At 31.5% G+C, this 17,918-nt stretch overlaps 1 protein-coding gene across 1 annotated transcript; it reads left to right on the forward strand.

The window, feature by feature from the left end:
• The first annotated feature begins 12,546 nt into the window (after positions 1-12,546).
• Positions 12,547-16,607, forward strand: LOC139482749 (uncharacterized). Its single transcript, XM_071266818.1, has 2 exons — positions 12,547-13,499; positions 15,571-16,607. Exons 1-2 carry the CDS (start codon positions 13,196-13,198, stop codon positions 15,951-15,953), a joined length of 687 nt encoding a protein of 228 aa, XP_071122919.1. The 5' UTR covers positions 12,547-13,195; the 3' UTR covers positions 15,954-16,607.
• The last annotated feature ends 1,311 nt before the right edge of the window (positions 16,608-17,918 follow it).

Raw genomic sequence — 17,918 nt, forward strand, 5'->3', positions numbered from 1 at the left:
TAAGTGAAATTGACACAGATTCTTTTGGGAATTTTACAGATCTTCAAGTACTCAACTTGACAAATAATAAACTGAATTCTTTATCTAGAAAAACTTTTCAAGGATTAAGCAAACTTTCTGTGCTGAACATGTCTCATAATATGCTTGATTTATTTCAGGATTATTCAGCAGAGTTGTTTCTTCCAATTCAAAATTTAACGACATTGGATATCAGTTACAATATGAATCAATCAGATGATGGTGCAGGTTATAATTATCCCGATCATGCAATTAGTGTTCTGAGAGAGTTGTCTTTCCTAGCAATTGACATGATGCCCTTGCCTCAATTCGGAAGTGGATTCAATCGATTAACTTACCTGAAAGAATTACATTTTCAATCTTGTTATTTAAAACGTCTAGAGAATAAAACGTTCCAAAGATTTCCTCCTCTGTAGAAGTTCTTACTCTCAGAAACTGTTTGTTTCACTTTGTAACTACTGAGATTGGTGCTTTGCTTCCGTTCCCAAATCTTCGTGTTATAGATTTTTCTGGAACGTTTATGCAGTTGAAGCTAGCACTGCAACTGTTGAACCCATATCGTTATGCAAATATGACGTCAATAAATTTTGGTCGTGTAAGTTACCCAATGAGAGATAGCAGTTACCTCCCTTTCTCTTTAACAATTACATCCGATATAATCAAGCATGTAAAAACAATATGCGTAGAAAATTTAGATTTATCAGAGAATGGAATACTTGATTACGATCCTAGTTCTTTGTTCTCATTTGATCAGCCGGAATGTTTACGTCATCTTGCATTCAAAGGAAACAGGTTTGTGCTTTATAACTTGGAAAAGCGTGATGAGATTAATTTGTTTTTTAAAAAAGCTATACGATTGAAATATTTAGATTATTCATTTAACGCTGTTAACTATAATATGAAGAAATCAGTAACTCCAAACATGAGTTTATTAAGTGCTGATGCAAGTTACGTGTTTTTACCAACATCACTGGAAAAATTAGACATTAGTTATACAGTACTAAATACCGTACCTGCAGTATGGTTGATAGTTCCGGAAAATAACAACCTTAAATTTCTAGATATATCTTATTCAAATACAACTTTATTCATGTCTATTCCTAATATTCAACTTAAGACGTTTATTTCTGCCGGGACGAGGTACGATTTTGCTTGGCATGAATTAAAAAAACTTCAAAATAGCAGTTTGAAAAATATTGTTCTGAAAAACGCGCACATAAATAATGGGATAAGAAAGTACGGTGATTGGTTTTTCAAAGATCTAGCATATGGGGTGTCATTAGATATATCCCAAAATGACATTTGGTATTTTACAGATGAGCTGTTAAAGCCAATGACGAATTTGACCTATCTGTACTTAAGCCAAAACCTACTTCTGTCTGTTCCGATCCAATTAACTGGTCACTCTTATATAAACACACTTGATGTTAGAAACAATCTACTCACACGTGTAAGTTCTACTATTACACACTGGGCAGATCGGATGCAAGCAATTCATGGAATGACATTAAATCTCGATGGTAATGCATTTGAATGCAACTGTGATACTATTGACTTCATACGGTGGGTTCAAACAACCAAGGTTAATCTTGACAGCCGATCATATATATGTAAGTTATCAAATGGAACAGTTATTGATACACTTATTGCGTACAATTCTTTAAACGACTTGTTTGCGGACTGTAAGAGTACAATGTGGTTAACTTTGGCGTCATCACTATTATCTACATTTTTCACGATATCACTGCTGCTTGTGGTGTATAGTAAGAGATGGAAGATTTTATTCTCGGTCTATGGAATAATTCACCGTACAGTGGAATGTAAAGTCCGGAAGAGTTATCAATATGATGTTTATGTGTCATATGAAGGAGAGGTTGTTGTTTGGATTAAAGATGTGTTAATACCAAAACTTGAGGATGAGTGGGGACTGGCAATGTGCATAAAAGATCGAGATTTTTTAAGTGGCACGAGCCTAGCAGATATCGAGGCAGCGAGTATAAAAAAAAGCCGATGTATTATATTTGTCATCACGCCTGAATTTAAGTCCTCCCATGATTGCTTGTTTGAACTCGACAGAGCAAAATATGATAAGATAACAAAAAATCTTGAGCGTATTATAGTCATCACAAAAGATATAACAATAACTGATATTCCAGTAGAGTTCTCCTTCATTTGGAATTATGCTTATCTTATTCAATGGCCTAATGATCCTGAAAATTTGGATGATACATGGCGGAAGTTATCAATTTTTCTAACAGATGGCTCTGTTTCTTACCAGTAAACCTCTTTATAAAAAATCAAATTCAATATCCATGAAATAAATTTAATTTGCAATACAATGGCTGCATGATACTAGATTTCTATTATAGATAAAGGCAACAGTAGTATACCCCTGTTTCAAAGTTATTAATCGATTGAGAGAAAACAAATCTGGGCTACACACTAACCTTTGTTTTTTGTTGAGTTTCATGTGGCTCAGTCTTTAGTTTTCCTCCTCTCTTTTGTTGTGCCATAATCAATCCTTGATTTGAAAATAAACACTTGTATTTTTGCTTTGTAATTTTTGTATAATGTATTTAATTTATCTTAGACTAATACACTAGGACAACTTTCATGGTTTGGAATATTTAATTTTGATTAAGATTTTAATATTTTGCAAATAGATGAAGCACCTAATGACGATGAATCAAGAACAGTGGTACATGATTCCGACCTTCACTTAAGACTATCAGCGTCACATAATTAATGTTTATATGTCCAACCCTAATTATATATATTCGTTCCCAACATGTGAACACATATGACGTAGGGTTTTTTAAATTCACTCATATGGCAAATCGTCGCACATCCACACATCAGGTCCGCTTTCAACTTATAAGTCGTACAAAGATGTTATTGTATTGACAACACATTTCGTGTTCACCGTATGTTTATGGCTTCGAACATAAACGAAGAGGTATTGATTTTGAAGGGAAAAAAAAAACACCCGATGCTTTACAATTGAATGTTACAAAATGCTGATACAAAACAAAGTAATATTGAAAATCCATTACATTATCAGAAAAATAATTAATATGCTATCCGGGCTCTCGACAACATATATGTAAATACAAATTGGAGTTATTTCGCTTTCTTCATTTTGTAATTTATAGTTGCTTACAATATCCAACAAACTATTCAATATAGTTTTTTTTATTATAAAAGATGACAGTAGCTTTTTTTTGGAGGAACAGACTACATAAAATGAGATTTTAGAACACACGCTGCTAGAGACAAATTGTTTTATTACAAATAATATAGATATCTGTATTTTTTATTTTCTTTCACTAGTGTTTAGTTATTCCTCTCGCCAATTTAATTTTCCAGCTTTGAAAATATACCTAAGCTGTCTCGTGTAATTTTAAATAAATACTATATTAGTTCTGTAGTTGTTATAGCTTACACATAACTAATTGTTCAAATAGACAAATGGATCAGACATTTTCGAAAAAAATCTTTGTCAAATTTTACAAATATGTAAACAGTTAAACTACGTATATCACTATCATAAAATGTTGATAATTTTCCTTTATATTTTTTTAACGACCAAATTAATAAATAATAAATCTATTGTAATTGTTTATCTAGTAATTGCATGTGTTTTAGTTAGGGGATCGGTTGATTGTTGCTTGCTTCACATCCGTTGATTCAAAGTCTAAATAATATTTTTTACATTATATACAGATTATTAGGAACAGTCTTCATAACCATGTACTCTGTGTGAATGTAAGATTTATCTGAATGAAAAGTAAAGAGATTAAGATCACAATAAACAGTATTATAACAAATATATTAAACTCCCATACCCAACTATATCAGTCCTATTCAGGACCGATAACTCTGTCGATAGATATTATAGGGTATACAATATTGTTGAAATCAGAGCAATCGTATTATACGTATAATCATCGAAATATCACCAAAGAAAAGAACAGAAACACCAGAGATTCTGCATGAAAAGATTAATATAACTTCTAGGAAAGTCTTACTATACAAATCCTTGATTTGATACAACATTTCCATATACAACATCCGAATGTCACATCATCCGCCATTTTGAAAAATCCCGAAAAATTCCATTTTTTAAATCAATGTTTGACAGACTTTGACTTGAAATTAAACTGTTTTAAGTAGTATTCTTCGCCAGATATATGTTTTAATATACTTAAACGATTTGCAAAGTTTGTTTTTTTTATGTACGGAATTTCTTTTGTTGTACAAATTCATGGGTATCAATAATTTAGCATGGAGGCAACGGAGAAAAGTGACAGACTTTAATAAAAAATTAAACTGTCAGGACCAACATTGTTTGATAGAAATATGTTTGAATATCAAGGATTGATTTGCAAAAGTTCGAAAACAGGTCAGGTTTATGAGAAAATTAAACTTTATTGAAGCATCTATGCATTTTATATGGGGAAATGTAACACAAAATGGCGGCTAGAATACGTCACAAAAGTCACGTGATGTCTAACTTAGTTGGATATGGATGAAAATTCCAAACGGAAAGTTCCTAAGCAAATAGCAAAATCAAAATATAAAACACATCAAACGAAAGGATAACAATTGCCATATGGTACAGCCAGTTTCGTTTGTTGAAAATGGTGAATTTTGGACCTAATTTTATACTTATCTAAACTTCTTACTTGTATGACAGACGCATAAAATTCCATTTATTGACAACGATGTGTAAACAAAAAATCATCATGAAGGATAGCATATTTACATATCTAAAATTTTAAATTATATTAATATAAAGAATTAAAACATTAATTTAGGTCGTACTTGAAAAAAAATTGAACAATGAGCAAGGTAGTCTTGAATTTAGCTTTAAAACTGCAGAAATACATTCTTTTGACATTTTTCGAATTGTGTTTACATTGCAATATCAAACTACAATGTACTATTTTATGCATACATGTAGTACATTCCAAAATATATTGAAAAGGTATATGAAATGTGTTTGTAAGTAATACACTGTCTAGTTGTGAGAATAGTGGTTAAAAAGGAGAAAAGATGACGGGAGACACATATTCTTGCATATAAGATAATAGTTTTTAGTAAGTTTATTTTCTACTGCCCTGAAAATAAAAAAAGGAAATTACTGAAATAGTGAAAACTATAGGTTATTGATGTAGAAAAATAGAGACATTTGGAGTGGATTCTTAGAGTGATGATCATGTTTTCTTTTTAAAATCAAACAAAGGTTTGTATGCATACTTTTTCGCAAATACTGTAAAAATAAAGTACCCATATAAATGGCATAAAAACGCAGGACACTACAATGCTTTCATTGTCGACTTTTGAATAATAACTTCCGTGTTACCTTACAAAACAACCAGCATTGTGATACCGGAGGATTTGGTCATTTAAATAGTTAACACATATCTTTGTGTTATTCAATCTTTAACAGTCCTATGACCATACTTATTTAATCTTAGTGCATTGACTTAAATTTTTCGAGTTCAAATTAAATACTGCAGTGCTACAAACTTGAATTATTCATTGGATGATTTGATTCAAGGATACATCATTTTTTAGAAAATAATATATTGCAGATAACAACATATACATATATGAAGGAAGAGTGTGTTTAAATTCAGTGTTTAAAACAGGAAGATATCGTAATGATGTACTTTCAAGGGTGAACAACAGCATAGTAGTCGGCATGTTTTATATTAACATGGATTTTTGTATTTGTCATATTTTTTATAATATTGAATTTAAATATGGAACACAAAGGATTTTGTAGCCTGACTCTTTTTGTACATCTTTTTTGATATCGGTCGGGTTTTAAAGTCTCTTTTATTTATTGACCTCCCAACTGTATTGATCCACTTCCCATTGCTAATTTTTATTTAGTCAAAATGCAGGCCTTTTGAATTTTGTAATATAAATCAAATATTAGTTTTGAAGACAAATTAAGGTAAGCAGTTTTTTGTCGTTGAATTAGATACCTTAATTAAAAATAACCAGATGAGGAATATTTTCCATTGAGACAATGACCAACTAGAGATTGACACGGTTGAAATCTCAGCAAAAGGTCATCGTAGAGAATAAAAAACTAAACTCACACCCTACATATTTACTGTTATAGGTTTCACAATGACAAAAATGTAAAAACATTCTTACTAGAAATTCACAAGCGTTGTTCCTTACGTCGTAACTACAATCCCCTTCCCTTTCATGAATGTGACCTACCGAATTAGACTGTTTACCGGATTTGTAATCACATAAGCAACACGACGGGTGCCACATGTGAAGCAGGATCTGCTTACCCTTCCGGAGCACCTGAGATCACCCCTAGTTTTTGGTGGGGTTCGTGTTGTTTATTCTTTAGTTTTCTATGTTGTGTCATGTGTACTATTGTTTTTCTGTTTGTCTTTTTCATGTTTAGCCATGGCGTTGTCAGTTTGTTTTAGATTTATGAGTTTGACTGTCCCTTTGGTATCTTTCGTCCCTCTTTTACAAAAACTGCAGGAACTCTATCGTTTCTTGCACTTTCACGCACTATAACATCACCTTTAAGATCAATATAGTTTTCTGGCAATCTGTACTAATTAAATTATAGTAGTTCTCTATTATAAGATATATAACCTTCATTATCATTTTTTATTTCTAATCACATAATTTTTATAGAACTCTAACTTATTGTTAATTTTTAGATTAATGTTAACAAATTATAAGATCACGGAGTAATCAGCTGTTTAAGATCTTTATCACGATGTTTGTTCCACCACATAGATTTATGATTGATATTGTATCGTTGAGTTATTGTAACACCTGTTTTACCGTCTTGATTGTTTATAATGGTTCATATTTTGAATTTTGTCAGAATCAATGTATATCGATATTATCATTATTTAAGAATTGAATGCTCTTTTTTGTAAATTTATTGGGGTGTAAAAGCGTTGACCGAAGTACATTTTGTATGAAGCGCGGAAGCGCTTCATACTAAAAATATGCGCACGATCAACGCTTTTACAACCCTATAAAGTTTAAAAAAAAAAAAGCATTCAATACTTATAATTACATTTTTACCTATAGGATCATAAAAACAAGCCTTTTATCAAGTTTTTATTTCATTTATCTGTGCATTTTATTGTGGGATCTCGTGTCATGAATAAAAAGTTGCATTGTGCAATGCAATTGATTAACGAATATCACGAGATTGCTAGTCAGCCAATCAGAATAACGTATTATAATGAAACATACATCTAATGTAATTATTATACCATAACATGATTTTTTTATTATCTCATGTTCATATATATAATACTACTTAATTTTCTAAAAATACCCATCACCAGTTCCCTAATACATGTGACATAATGTTCTATTCATGTAGTCGACGTTTAAAATGTATAAAATAAATCATGTGTTATGATTGCCAATGGGACAGTTCTACACAAGCAAGCAAATGACACAGACGTTTACAGCTTTAGGTCCCCGTACGGCCTTAAATAATGAGAAAACCTCATATCGCATAGTCAGCTATAAAAGACCCCGTTATCACAAATGTAAAACCATCCAAATTTATCTTTATTATGCACTGAAGGTAAGCTATTTGGATTTTTTTTTACATAAATCTAGCACGTTCGAAACACGTTTCAGATTGAATTTGATTAAAAACCATAATGGTCAAAGACATAATTTTGATTCGTTTTTGTTGGCTTTTGACTTCCTTTCGGTACCAGCGAGTACTCTAAGATCGATATTTTGTGCATTTTGTTTTCTTCTTTTAAATAGATCTAATGAGCCAATCAAATGATAATGACTATCCGATGATGTAACACCAATTAGTGTCCAAAGAGAGAGGATAGTTGGGCGCAACCAATATTTTTGTCCCCGCCGCTTTGTGTATTTATCTGTCATTGTTCAGATGATCATGATTCAACATCGTTTGTTTCTTTATTTCATTTTTGTGTTGCTTTGTTTACATTAGAACAGGCCGTTCATTTTGCTCATTTAAATTGTTTAAAATTGCTAAATATGAACATGTTTTAACAACATAAATATGTAGTACCCGTCCACAATAAGCTGTCAGATATACTATACAAATTCGTGTTCTAAGTAGTTCACTGAATGAATTACACTAATACATAATCAAAACTAATATCGATTTATTTTCAACTAGAGAAATTAATATTAGCTAATAGACCGACTATTTTTATTTGCATCATTGAAAATTAAAACTCTTTGTAAAAAAATGAAAACAACACGTTTAATAATTTCAAAGCGTCCGAAGCGCTTTTCTGGATTTACCTTCTTCAGAAATGCTCAAAGCCAAACATTTGAAATCCGAAAATGTATAAGTACCAAAACTGATGAAGAGCTATAGGACAAACATATCTAAAATTGATAGCCAAATTCATCTAAAGTTAACTTTGCCTGAGGGAGTTGAAACATAAGTTTCTTAATAATTTAAAGATTTATAAACGGACAATTTTAGAAAAGTCTATGAAATCAGCTCCACCAACAGAGGTATCGACCCAGAAATGTAAAAAAAACTGAAAACGTAAACGTATTGTAACATGTTTGTATCGTAGGAGGGTTTTAAAACTTCAAAGATCGGACAGTTGGAATACAAAGTAGACGTTTTACAGCAAACCGATTATTTCGTACATGTTATAAATGCACATATAAAACTCAAACAGGTTTTGGCAGAATATAATTCTAGAAATAATTCAGAGAAAGACATTACAGGCCTTAAACAATTACAAAAAACAAACCAATTTTGGTTTTTCAAAACCAAACCACCAATATCGAAATAAAAAAACAACAACAAACCAAATATACGTTACATTCAGTTCTATCATCAACATATGCTAGATCACAAGATTTTTTAGCATTGTCAAATAAACTCAAAATAAGTGACTATCGAACTGAAAGATGAACTACACAATACTAATGATAGCCTCAATCGTACTGCATCTAATTTAAATAGAAGATTCGAAAACCGAATGCAAACAATGCAAGGAACTCTATTCTTCCTTATTAACGTACATACAATTTTGAATTTCTGTAATCAAACAACTGGCACACATATCTAATATTTTTTTATTAATAATTAGCCTAAATTGCAGTTATTCATTTATATATATATAATTAGTTTCATTACGATGACTGTTGTGTGTGCCATTAAATATGTTGATTTACTTCGAAGCGAGTTCATATCGTTTTGAGTGGACGTGGCATCTTTAGTTAAAAAAGGATGTCTTCAAGTACGGAAAAACCTGCAAGTTGTAAATAAAATTATCCACATTACGTTATCACTCGATATAACATAACAATTAAAAAGATATACAAACGTTAATTACTTAGACTCGTTTAGTTTCCTGTATATAGCAGATGCACAGAACGGGTCGTATTGTCGAACTAGTTTTGATAACTCAATAGTTTGGGATAAGCCACAACAAAATCACAGAAATAAGATTTAATGTTGCATGTACATTAAACGCTTTGGTAAAACACATCATTGTAAATTGATAAAAAAGAGATCAAAGACAACAAACTGACATTTAAGTCACAAGCCGAAAATAAATTGACAATGTTATGGTTTCCCAACTTATTCAATATTCAAGAGCCTGCAGCTCCCACTCAGACTTTGTAAAACGTCCTGAGTGTATGAGCAGAAAGTTGATGAACGAGGGGTATGTCAAGGAACGTCTCGTTCTTTTTCTAAAAAAACAGTCCATCGGAAGGTCCCAAGATCTTGTTGATAAATATTCCGTATCAACTTCTAACAAATAATACATGATAGTCTTGATGTATAGATTATGCGTACTGACGTTGTTTATCATCTTAACAATGTGTTATATTTTTTTCGTTGTCTTTGTTCTATTATTAATATTATTTTTACTGTTTAATTGTTTTCTGTGATATCCATTTAACGTGGCTCATTACTTATACATCCCGTCAATGTGTTTGTATTATCTTTTATTTTTGCTGGTGTGTTTTGTATATGCGACTTTTTGTGTTTCGTTGGCTCTTATAACGTGACTGTGTATTTAAAAGATCCTGTCACTATGTTATTGATCTATAATTTGTCATTATGTAATATTTCTATTATAAATTATGTGGAACCACAAATGTTAAAATTATTTAATCTACATCTACATCTACATCATACGACGATCCATCAGTACATTGATGACTATACGTCGACGCACAGACACTTAATAAAATATAATAACCAATGAGTGCAATAATTCAAAAATAATTTAGTGCAAAAACAAAACAAAAATTAACACATTTACATATTTACAAACAGGTTGTATATCTAAATATACTGACTCTGGATCAGTATTTTAAACTGATCCCGGGAGTTAACACTGATGACGTTTTGTGGAAGTGAATTCCACAGTACAACTGTGAATGGAAAAAGCTGTACTTGAAGTAATCTGTTCTTGTGCTAAATGTTTGGTATTGTAACGAATTAGTGAATCTGGTGTTTTTGACTGGCTGTGGTAAAAGGTAAAGGTTTGGGTCTACTGCAATGAGATGGTGTGAGATTTTGTACAGCATACCGGGTAGTTACTCGATTGATGTTTCTGCGAGTTTTAAGTGACTTCCATTGAAGATGATCAATCATAGAAGTGACACTACTGGTGTTGTGGTACCTGTTGGTGACGTGCTGCCCTTCTTTGTACTTTTTCAATGTTTTTTTTTTTTATTTTTGGGTGTGAGGTGACGAAACTAAAGAGCAGTATTCTAAATTCGAACGTACCATGGATTTGTATGCTAAACTTTTTGTTTCTTCCTGGTTTATTTTTAAGAAAGCCTAAGATCGTATTTGCTTTTGCAGTAATGTTGTTGATATGTGTGTCCCAAGACATGTTGTGAGAAAGGGTGATACCGAGATATTTTTCAGTGCTGACGGATTCAAAAATGTGACCTTTTAACACGTAGTCGTGTTTGAATGGTGACTGTGATCTTACATACCCCAAGTTTGTTCCCATTTGGCTAGGCTGTTTAGGTCATTTTGTAGTATGGTACAATCTTGGTGATTTGTTATGTTTCTGTATAAGATACAATCATCTGCAAACAAGCGTGTTTTTTTATGTTACTGTTGCAGGTAGGTCATTAATGAAGATGAGAAAAAAAGTGGACCCAAGACTGAGCCTTGGTAGTAGTGGAATAAACCATTTGTGGATTCTTATACATTCTATAGAACTTTTGAACTATTTTAAATCTCGGTCTATTTCTGAAATTAATTCTTACATACTTTTGATTTTTCAACCCTGTATGCTAACATTGCTCATATGAAATTTTAAAATTGTTTGTTGTAACATTGAACGACAAAAATATGTGACGTATAAATTTGTTGACGTCAGACACGCGAAATTGTTTCTTTTAAAATTGTAACACGATGATGACTGCTGTACCCATATTTTGACAATTTTATTTATTATGTCACACGCATCATTGTAAATATAACGGAACTTGTTGAGACTTTCATACAAAGTGAGAGGTTTAGCGCTATACAACCAGGTTTAATCCACCATTTTCTACATTTGAAAACGCCTGTACCAAGTCAAGAATATGACAGTTGTTGTCCATTTGTTTTTTATGTGTTTTGTCATTTGATTTTGCCATGTGATAAGGGACTTTCGGATTTGATATTCCTCTGAGTTCAATATTTTAGTGATTTTACTTTCTACCTAATATATGTCTTTGTATTAACGGTTTCTGGATATTTTAACATCTATATGAATACAGAATGGATTGCTGATGCCCATACTGATCGTATCAACATACCACTAGTGCTGTTATAGTGACAAATTTACATAAAGGAGATATAGTTTAAAATAAAACATACCGGAAATAGCTGTTCAGAATAACGGATCTCATTTGTCAATCGTACAGATAAAATAAACATCATGTTAGACAAAAAAAAAAAAAATTTATATATGTCACATGCAATAGAATAGATCCATAGAAAAATATAAGCCTTTGTAATTACAAATTGCAATGAATAAACTGAAGCGTTAAACGATATTTTACCTATATAATTATAACTAACACAGATCAGTCATAACATACATAAAAAAAATCAATTCAATTTTCAATTCAAATTGAGAATGGAAATAGGGAATATGTCAATCAGATAATAATCCGACTAAAGAGCAGATAACAACCAAACAGACAAGCAAAAATTCTGTGTAAAAAGGAAAATGACATTTTACAAATTATAACCGTCCGCAGCACCTTTCTAAGTTTACTTATTCAGAAACACTCATTGCAAAATATTTGAAACAAACGGATAAATGAGCGAATAACACTTTACGAACTTTGTGATGATAAGGGGCATACATATAAATATTTGTTTTTTAAAGAACAAAAATACAAAAGACTCATGTTTACAATCAATCTAAATTAAATGTTGACCGTGTTTAAATACATCTGTAACTTAGATAACGTATATTGTGTTACTACTAATTTTACCAATCAAATTAAACTGTACATTGTACTGCAGATAATGCAATCCGTTTTTATAACTGAATATATCTACTTGCATCTCAATTGTTAAACAGAGAGAGAGTACATCATGCTTTTAATAATATTTGTGGTTTTAGGATTCAGTTTTGTGTCTTCCAGTGCATTTTTATTGGACGGTAGTACAAAGTCTCCGCAAGCAGAAATTGGTATGTCTGACAGTCATTTCACTACCCTTATGACGTTATTTTTGGAAGAACGAAAATCGCTTGAACAATTACAAAATTTTGTACTACGGCTTCAGCAGGAATTGACAAGTAAAGTGGACAGTGTATGTAACTGTGATTGTAAAGGCTCAGACTTAACCGATCAATTAAATAACAAAACGCACCAATTGCAATCTGAACTAGACTTGATTCAAAAGAACTTCAATGCTTTACAATTAAAATGTACACGACTCGATAAACGTCTATCAACCACAGAGATTACCACAGGACGTCTTCAACATGACATAGATGGCTTAAAGCAGCTGAAAAGTGTGACCGATTTGCAGGCTGTTTCTAACTTAGAAAATAGGACCAATCATATAGAGGTTAAAGTGCAAAGCACAGAACAATCCATACAAACAATAGTGTCCAGTGCCAACGCCAGGTCGCAAAAAATAATTGGTCTCTTAAATTAGATTAAGGCAACCGATAATATGACTTTGCATTTGGAAAATGAAATAAAAAAATCCAATGGCAGGCTTAATACTGCCGTTAGCGATATCAATAGCAGAAAGCAAGATGTCATAGCTTTAGTGAACAAAACTGTAGCTACAAATCATCAATTAAAATCATTGGAAGTGTTTATGAAAAATGAAACGCATAACCTCGAGAGCAATATCAATATTACAATAAGCCAAAGTATTACAGCCGTTAAAAAGGAAATGATGAATAACGTACAGCACTTACAGTTTGGTTTGAATGACACATTGTCAACATTAGATAAAATATCAAACAGAGGTAAGCTATTTTGAAGGGACGTTAAATTATATTTCTGAAAAGGATTTTGAAATTTGCTCACACGTTTAGTATGACAAGCATAATAAATGTTTTTGTCAAATTTGAATGTCAACTAAAACATTCTTTAATAAAATAGTTGAAAATTGAAATAACATCTATAAGTGTAGATTGTGAAGCTCACCTATCAAATCAGCAAATGTAATTGTTTTGATTTTAAGCATTTAGTCAAACAAACATAAACTCTTGTATATGTTGGACTCAAATGGACGTCCGACCTCTTATCCACGTCTGTTCCTTACATTAGCATCATACTAGTATATGATGTCATGATCATGTCAGTTTCTAAATCAATCGAAGCTCGATTGTGTATCCCATTTCCGGTTTGTAATTCGACGTTCAACTTTTGAATTAAACCTCATAACTGTTTAATAAAAATATATATATTTTTAAAATTAATGAAACGTGTTTTCAAAACTGATTATTGAGGTAGTCTAAACTGGTTATGCTTTCAGTTTTTAAAATGATTTATTTTTTTATAATTTGTGTAAGAACTGCTGTGTGTTGTCATAAGTTAGGGACCTGGTCAGTGGTTGTTTAATGTTAAATTTCATGTTTTTCGTAATTTTGATAATTTACTGGTTATGGTAACTCTTCGATTATGTCTACGAAGTGAGACTCGCTTTTCATGTTGATTTTTTGTTCACAAATAAGGAGGTTATAAATGTATAAGAAAAGTAAAATAAGAAAAATACTGAACTCAGAGGAAAATTCATAACGGAAAGTCCCTAATCAAATGTCAAAATCAAACGACAAAACACACCAAACATATGGAAAACAACTGCCATATTTCCGGCTTGGTACAGGCATTCTCAAACGTAGAAAATGATAAAATTTAACCTTCTTTTATATAGGGATACAGCCATCATTACAAACGCGCGTTTCGTCTATAAAAGAAAAAATGTTTAAAAAGCCAAATAAAGTACGAAGTTGAAGAGCATTGAGGACCAAAAATTCCCAAATACAGCTAAGACGATATATTACTGAGGTAGAAAAGCCTTGGTATTTCGAAAATTCAAAGTTTTGTTAACAGTTAATTTATTATTATAAACATATCAATGGTAACTCAAGTCAACACAGAAGTGTTGACTACTGGGCTGGTGAAACGCTCGCGAAAATAAATTTCCACCAGCAGTGGCATCGACCCAGTGGTTGTAAAAAAACCTAATCATAGATGCCAGGACTAAAATGTTACACTTACGCAAGATGCGCCAAACACACACCAGCAAATAAAGAAAGATAATACAAACACATTAACGGGATGTACAAGTACCGAGCCACGCCAAATGGGTATAACCGAAAATAAGTCCGTAAAAAGATTTCTCAATGCTTCGTTTTTCAAACGCAAAGCCAAACACTTATGAGGACTAAACATTATTGTCGAAAACTTGTTTTAGAATAATGCTGCAAGTTTTACAGTTTATTTTTGTTAAATTTTGCTTCGAATGATTTCGTCAACCGACCAAATACATGCATCTGTTTTCATTCATAACGATATAAGACTCATAGCGAATTAAACATAGATTGGAGTGGATGAGCGTATTAATAATTTTTCTGCAGATATAATAGACCAAAAGGTTTTGGGAATGATTTAATCATTATGGACCTCGGTTAGGTGACGTCATTTTGGATTACCTACTTTAGATTCCAATGTTTGTTGTTGCTTTTATATCTTATAATGCCCACCATGTAGACCAATTTTGATAACCTATAAGAAGATTGGCAGATAATTCCTTCAGGGCATTGGTATAATCAGAATTGTTCCTTACTTTCTCCAATAATATACCATAAACCTTTTTAGCCTCGGAATGATTCAGATCGTTGTATTTTATAGACACCTGTTTATTGCTAAGGCTACATGTTTTGTCCTCAATATTGTTTGGATGTTTGTTTTTGTTGGGTTGTCTTAATAACTTATGCCCAACATCTCCTTTTATATCTTTTATCGAACATCCTATAATGTGTATTAGTCATAGCCTATGTTTTACTTTACAACATAACATTTTTTTTTCAGTTGTATTATCTGCCCAGCTGACATCTAGTGAAACAGTAGCAGCTACAACAGTTATCCCGTTTAAAGAAGTCCGTACATCACATGGAATTCACGACCTAACGTCAATCAGAAATGAAGGGAAATTCATATGTGAGAAATCCGGAGTATATCTTATATCTGTATTCGTGTCTACGAATACCGACAATAATGGATATTATTATGTTTACAAGAATAATGAATATATAGCAAAAGCATACAGACATCCTAAATCGTATTATTTAACATTTACCGCCATTGTTACAGAACGACTACAGACCAATGATATTGTGTATGTGCAAAATGGCCCAGAGATGTTGGTATTTGGTGGGGTCCAGTCAGCATTTTCAATAATTGAAATTGGATAAACAACAAAGTTTGTAATCACAATGACACTATTGATATCAGATATATTGGTTAATTTATTGCGAATGAAATGTACTGATTGAAATTTGAATTCACCGCAAAATCCTCGGGTAAATTGCAGAAATGTTATGCTTTGAAATTCTTATGTATTAAGTCTTTAGCTAGTTTTTTTTACAATGTTTGTCAGAATATTATATAGCCGAGCCTGTATCTTTAAAGTTGGTCTTGTAAAAACGATCGCACTGTTGTTATTTTCGATGAAATGGATAGGATGTCTAAATGAGTTTGGAATAGCATCGGTGGTTTTAACAATACAAATTCAAAAGCATAACATTACTCTGTCTATTAAATATGGACCAGAGTCGTCGGGAGTTACAACAATGAAACTATAAACATTTTGTGATGTAGCTAATAAAACGAACAGTTCATTGATTAAATAGAATCTTATAATGTATGCAAAAACCTTACTTGTTCCAGAACAATCAAATAAATGTCGGATTTACAGAACGAAAACCATTTACACAGAAAACAATTGGGTATTTTGTTTCAACCTTACTGTTAGCTTTTGTAAGAAATGGGGTCGTCATATACATGAAATAAAAGTTCCATATTTCTTTTTCCAATTGCAAATCAAAGTTGTGGAATATTTTGTACCACTGGAAGAGATATTACAGTTTGTATTTTTTGTGAAATAAAGAGGTATACAGAATGTTTTCCAACCGGAACAGATAAAATAATTGCATTGTTTACATTAAAGTGTTCACCGGAGAAGAACACAAATACGACGACATTTCTATGTTAAAAACCTATAATTATATTTGTCCCTCTTTGAATGATTTTTTGTAGTCTATCATTTTACAATATATCTCCTCCTATGATCAGTAGTTCTTATAATTAAGAATCTCGGGGCTTGCTAGATTTTCTTTATCAACGACTTGTCGCCTTCGTAGTGAAATATTCAATATGTTTTGTCCAGTCTTGAATAATTAGATTGTTTGAACTTGTTAAGGAGTGTTTCAAAGTGACATAGCATTGCTAGAAATTGATTAAAAGAGTGTGTAAATAAAAGCAGCTCAATTACAAGCAATTTTGATGTTCAAGAAAGATTTTGTATAATTTTTCACGAGACAACTGTAAATCTCCTCCAGAGACCAAATGACATAGATATAAGTACAAACTATATATGCCCTCAACAATAAGCTACTCACATACTGCATAAACATGTCTTTGTACAATGCCAAACTATAAGTAATTATACATAGTGTAATACCTTAAATGTACGTATGTGTAGTGTACGGATGTCAAGTTGGTTCAATATTCCACATTCCACATTCAATATTTAAATTTTTTTAAATTTTTGTTTGTAGCAATCATTTTTAACATTTAACATTCAATTTAAACATTTAATTTTTTTTTTTTTTGTTAAACTTTGTATTTCAACATTTCGTTTTTAGAATTCAAAACTTTCGTATTCAACATTCATTTTTCGTATTCAAAATTCAACATTTGTTTGAAACATTCAATTCCGTATTCCACATTCCACATTCGTTTTTAACATTCAACCATTCGTTTTTAACATTCAAAGTTCGTTTTCAACTTTCGAATCTCAACTTTCAACATTCGTTTTCAACATTTAACATTTGATTTCGACATTCAACATTCATTTTCTACAACTGGACTTCAACTTTTAACATTCTTTTTCAACATTCAACATTCCGTTTTCAACTTTCAACATTCGTTTTCAATATTCAATTTTCAACTTTCAACAATTGCTTTCAACACTCAACATTCGTTTTTAACATTCGTTTTCAACATTCGTTTTCAATATTAAATTTTCAACTTTTAACAATTGCTTTCAACATTCAACATTCGTATTCAACATTCGTTTTCAACATTCGTTTTCAACAATCGTTTTCAACATTCGTTTTCAACATTCGTGTTTAATATTCAATTTTCAACTTTCAACA

Source organism: Mytilus edulis, chromosome 7 (genome assembly GCF_963676685.1).
Source record: "Mytilus edulis chromosome 7, xbMytEdul2.2, whole genome shotgun sequence".
NCBI classification, from domain to species: domain Eukaryota; kingdom Metazoa; phylum Mollusca; class Bivalvia; order Mytilida; family Mytilidae; genus Mytilus; species Mytilus edulis.

Bases quoted from the DNA above. Each gene is read 5' to 3' on its own strand.
- LOC139482749 (XM_071266818.1), top strand. From the start codon at position 13,196: ATGACTTTGCATTTGGAAAATGAAATAAAAAAATCCAATGGCAGGCTT. The intron at 13,500-15,570 runs GTAAGCTATTTT...TTTTTTTTTCAG, and splicing joins AGATAAAATATCAAACAGAG to TTGTATTATCTGCCCAGCTG.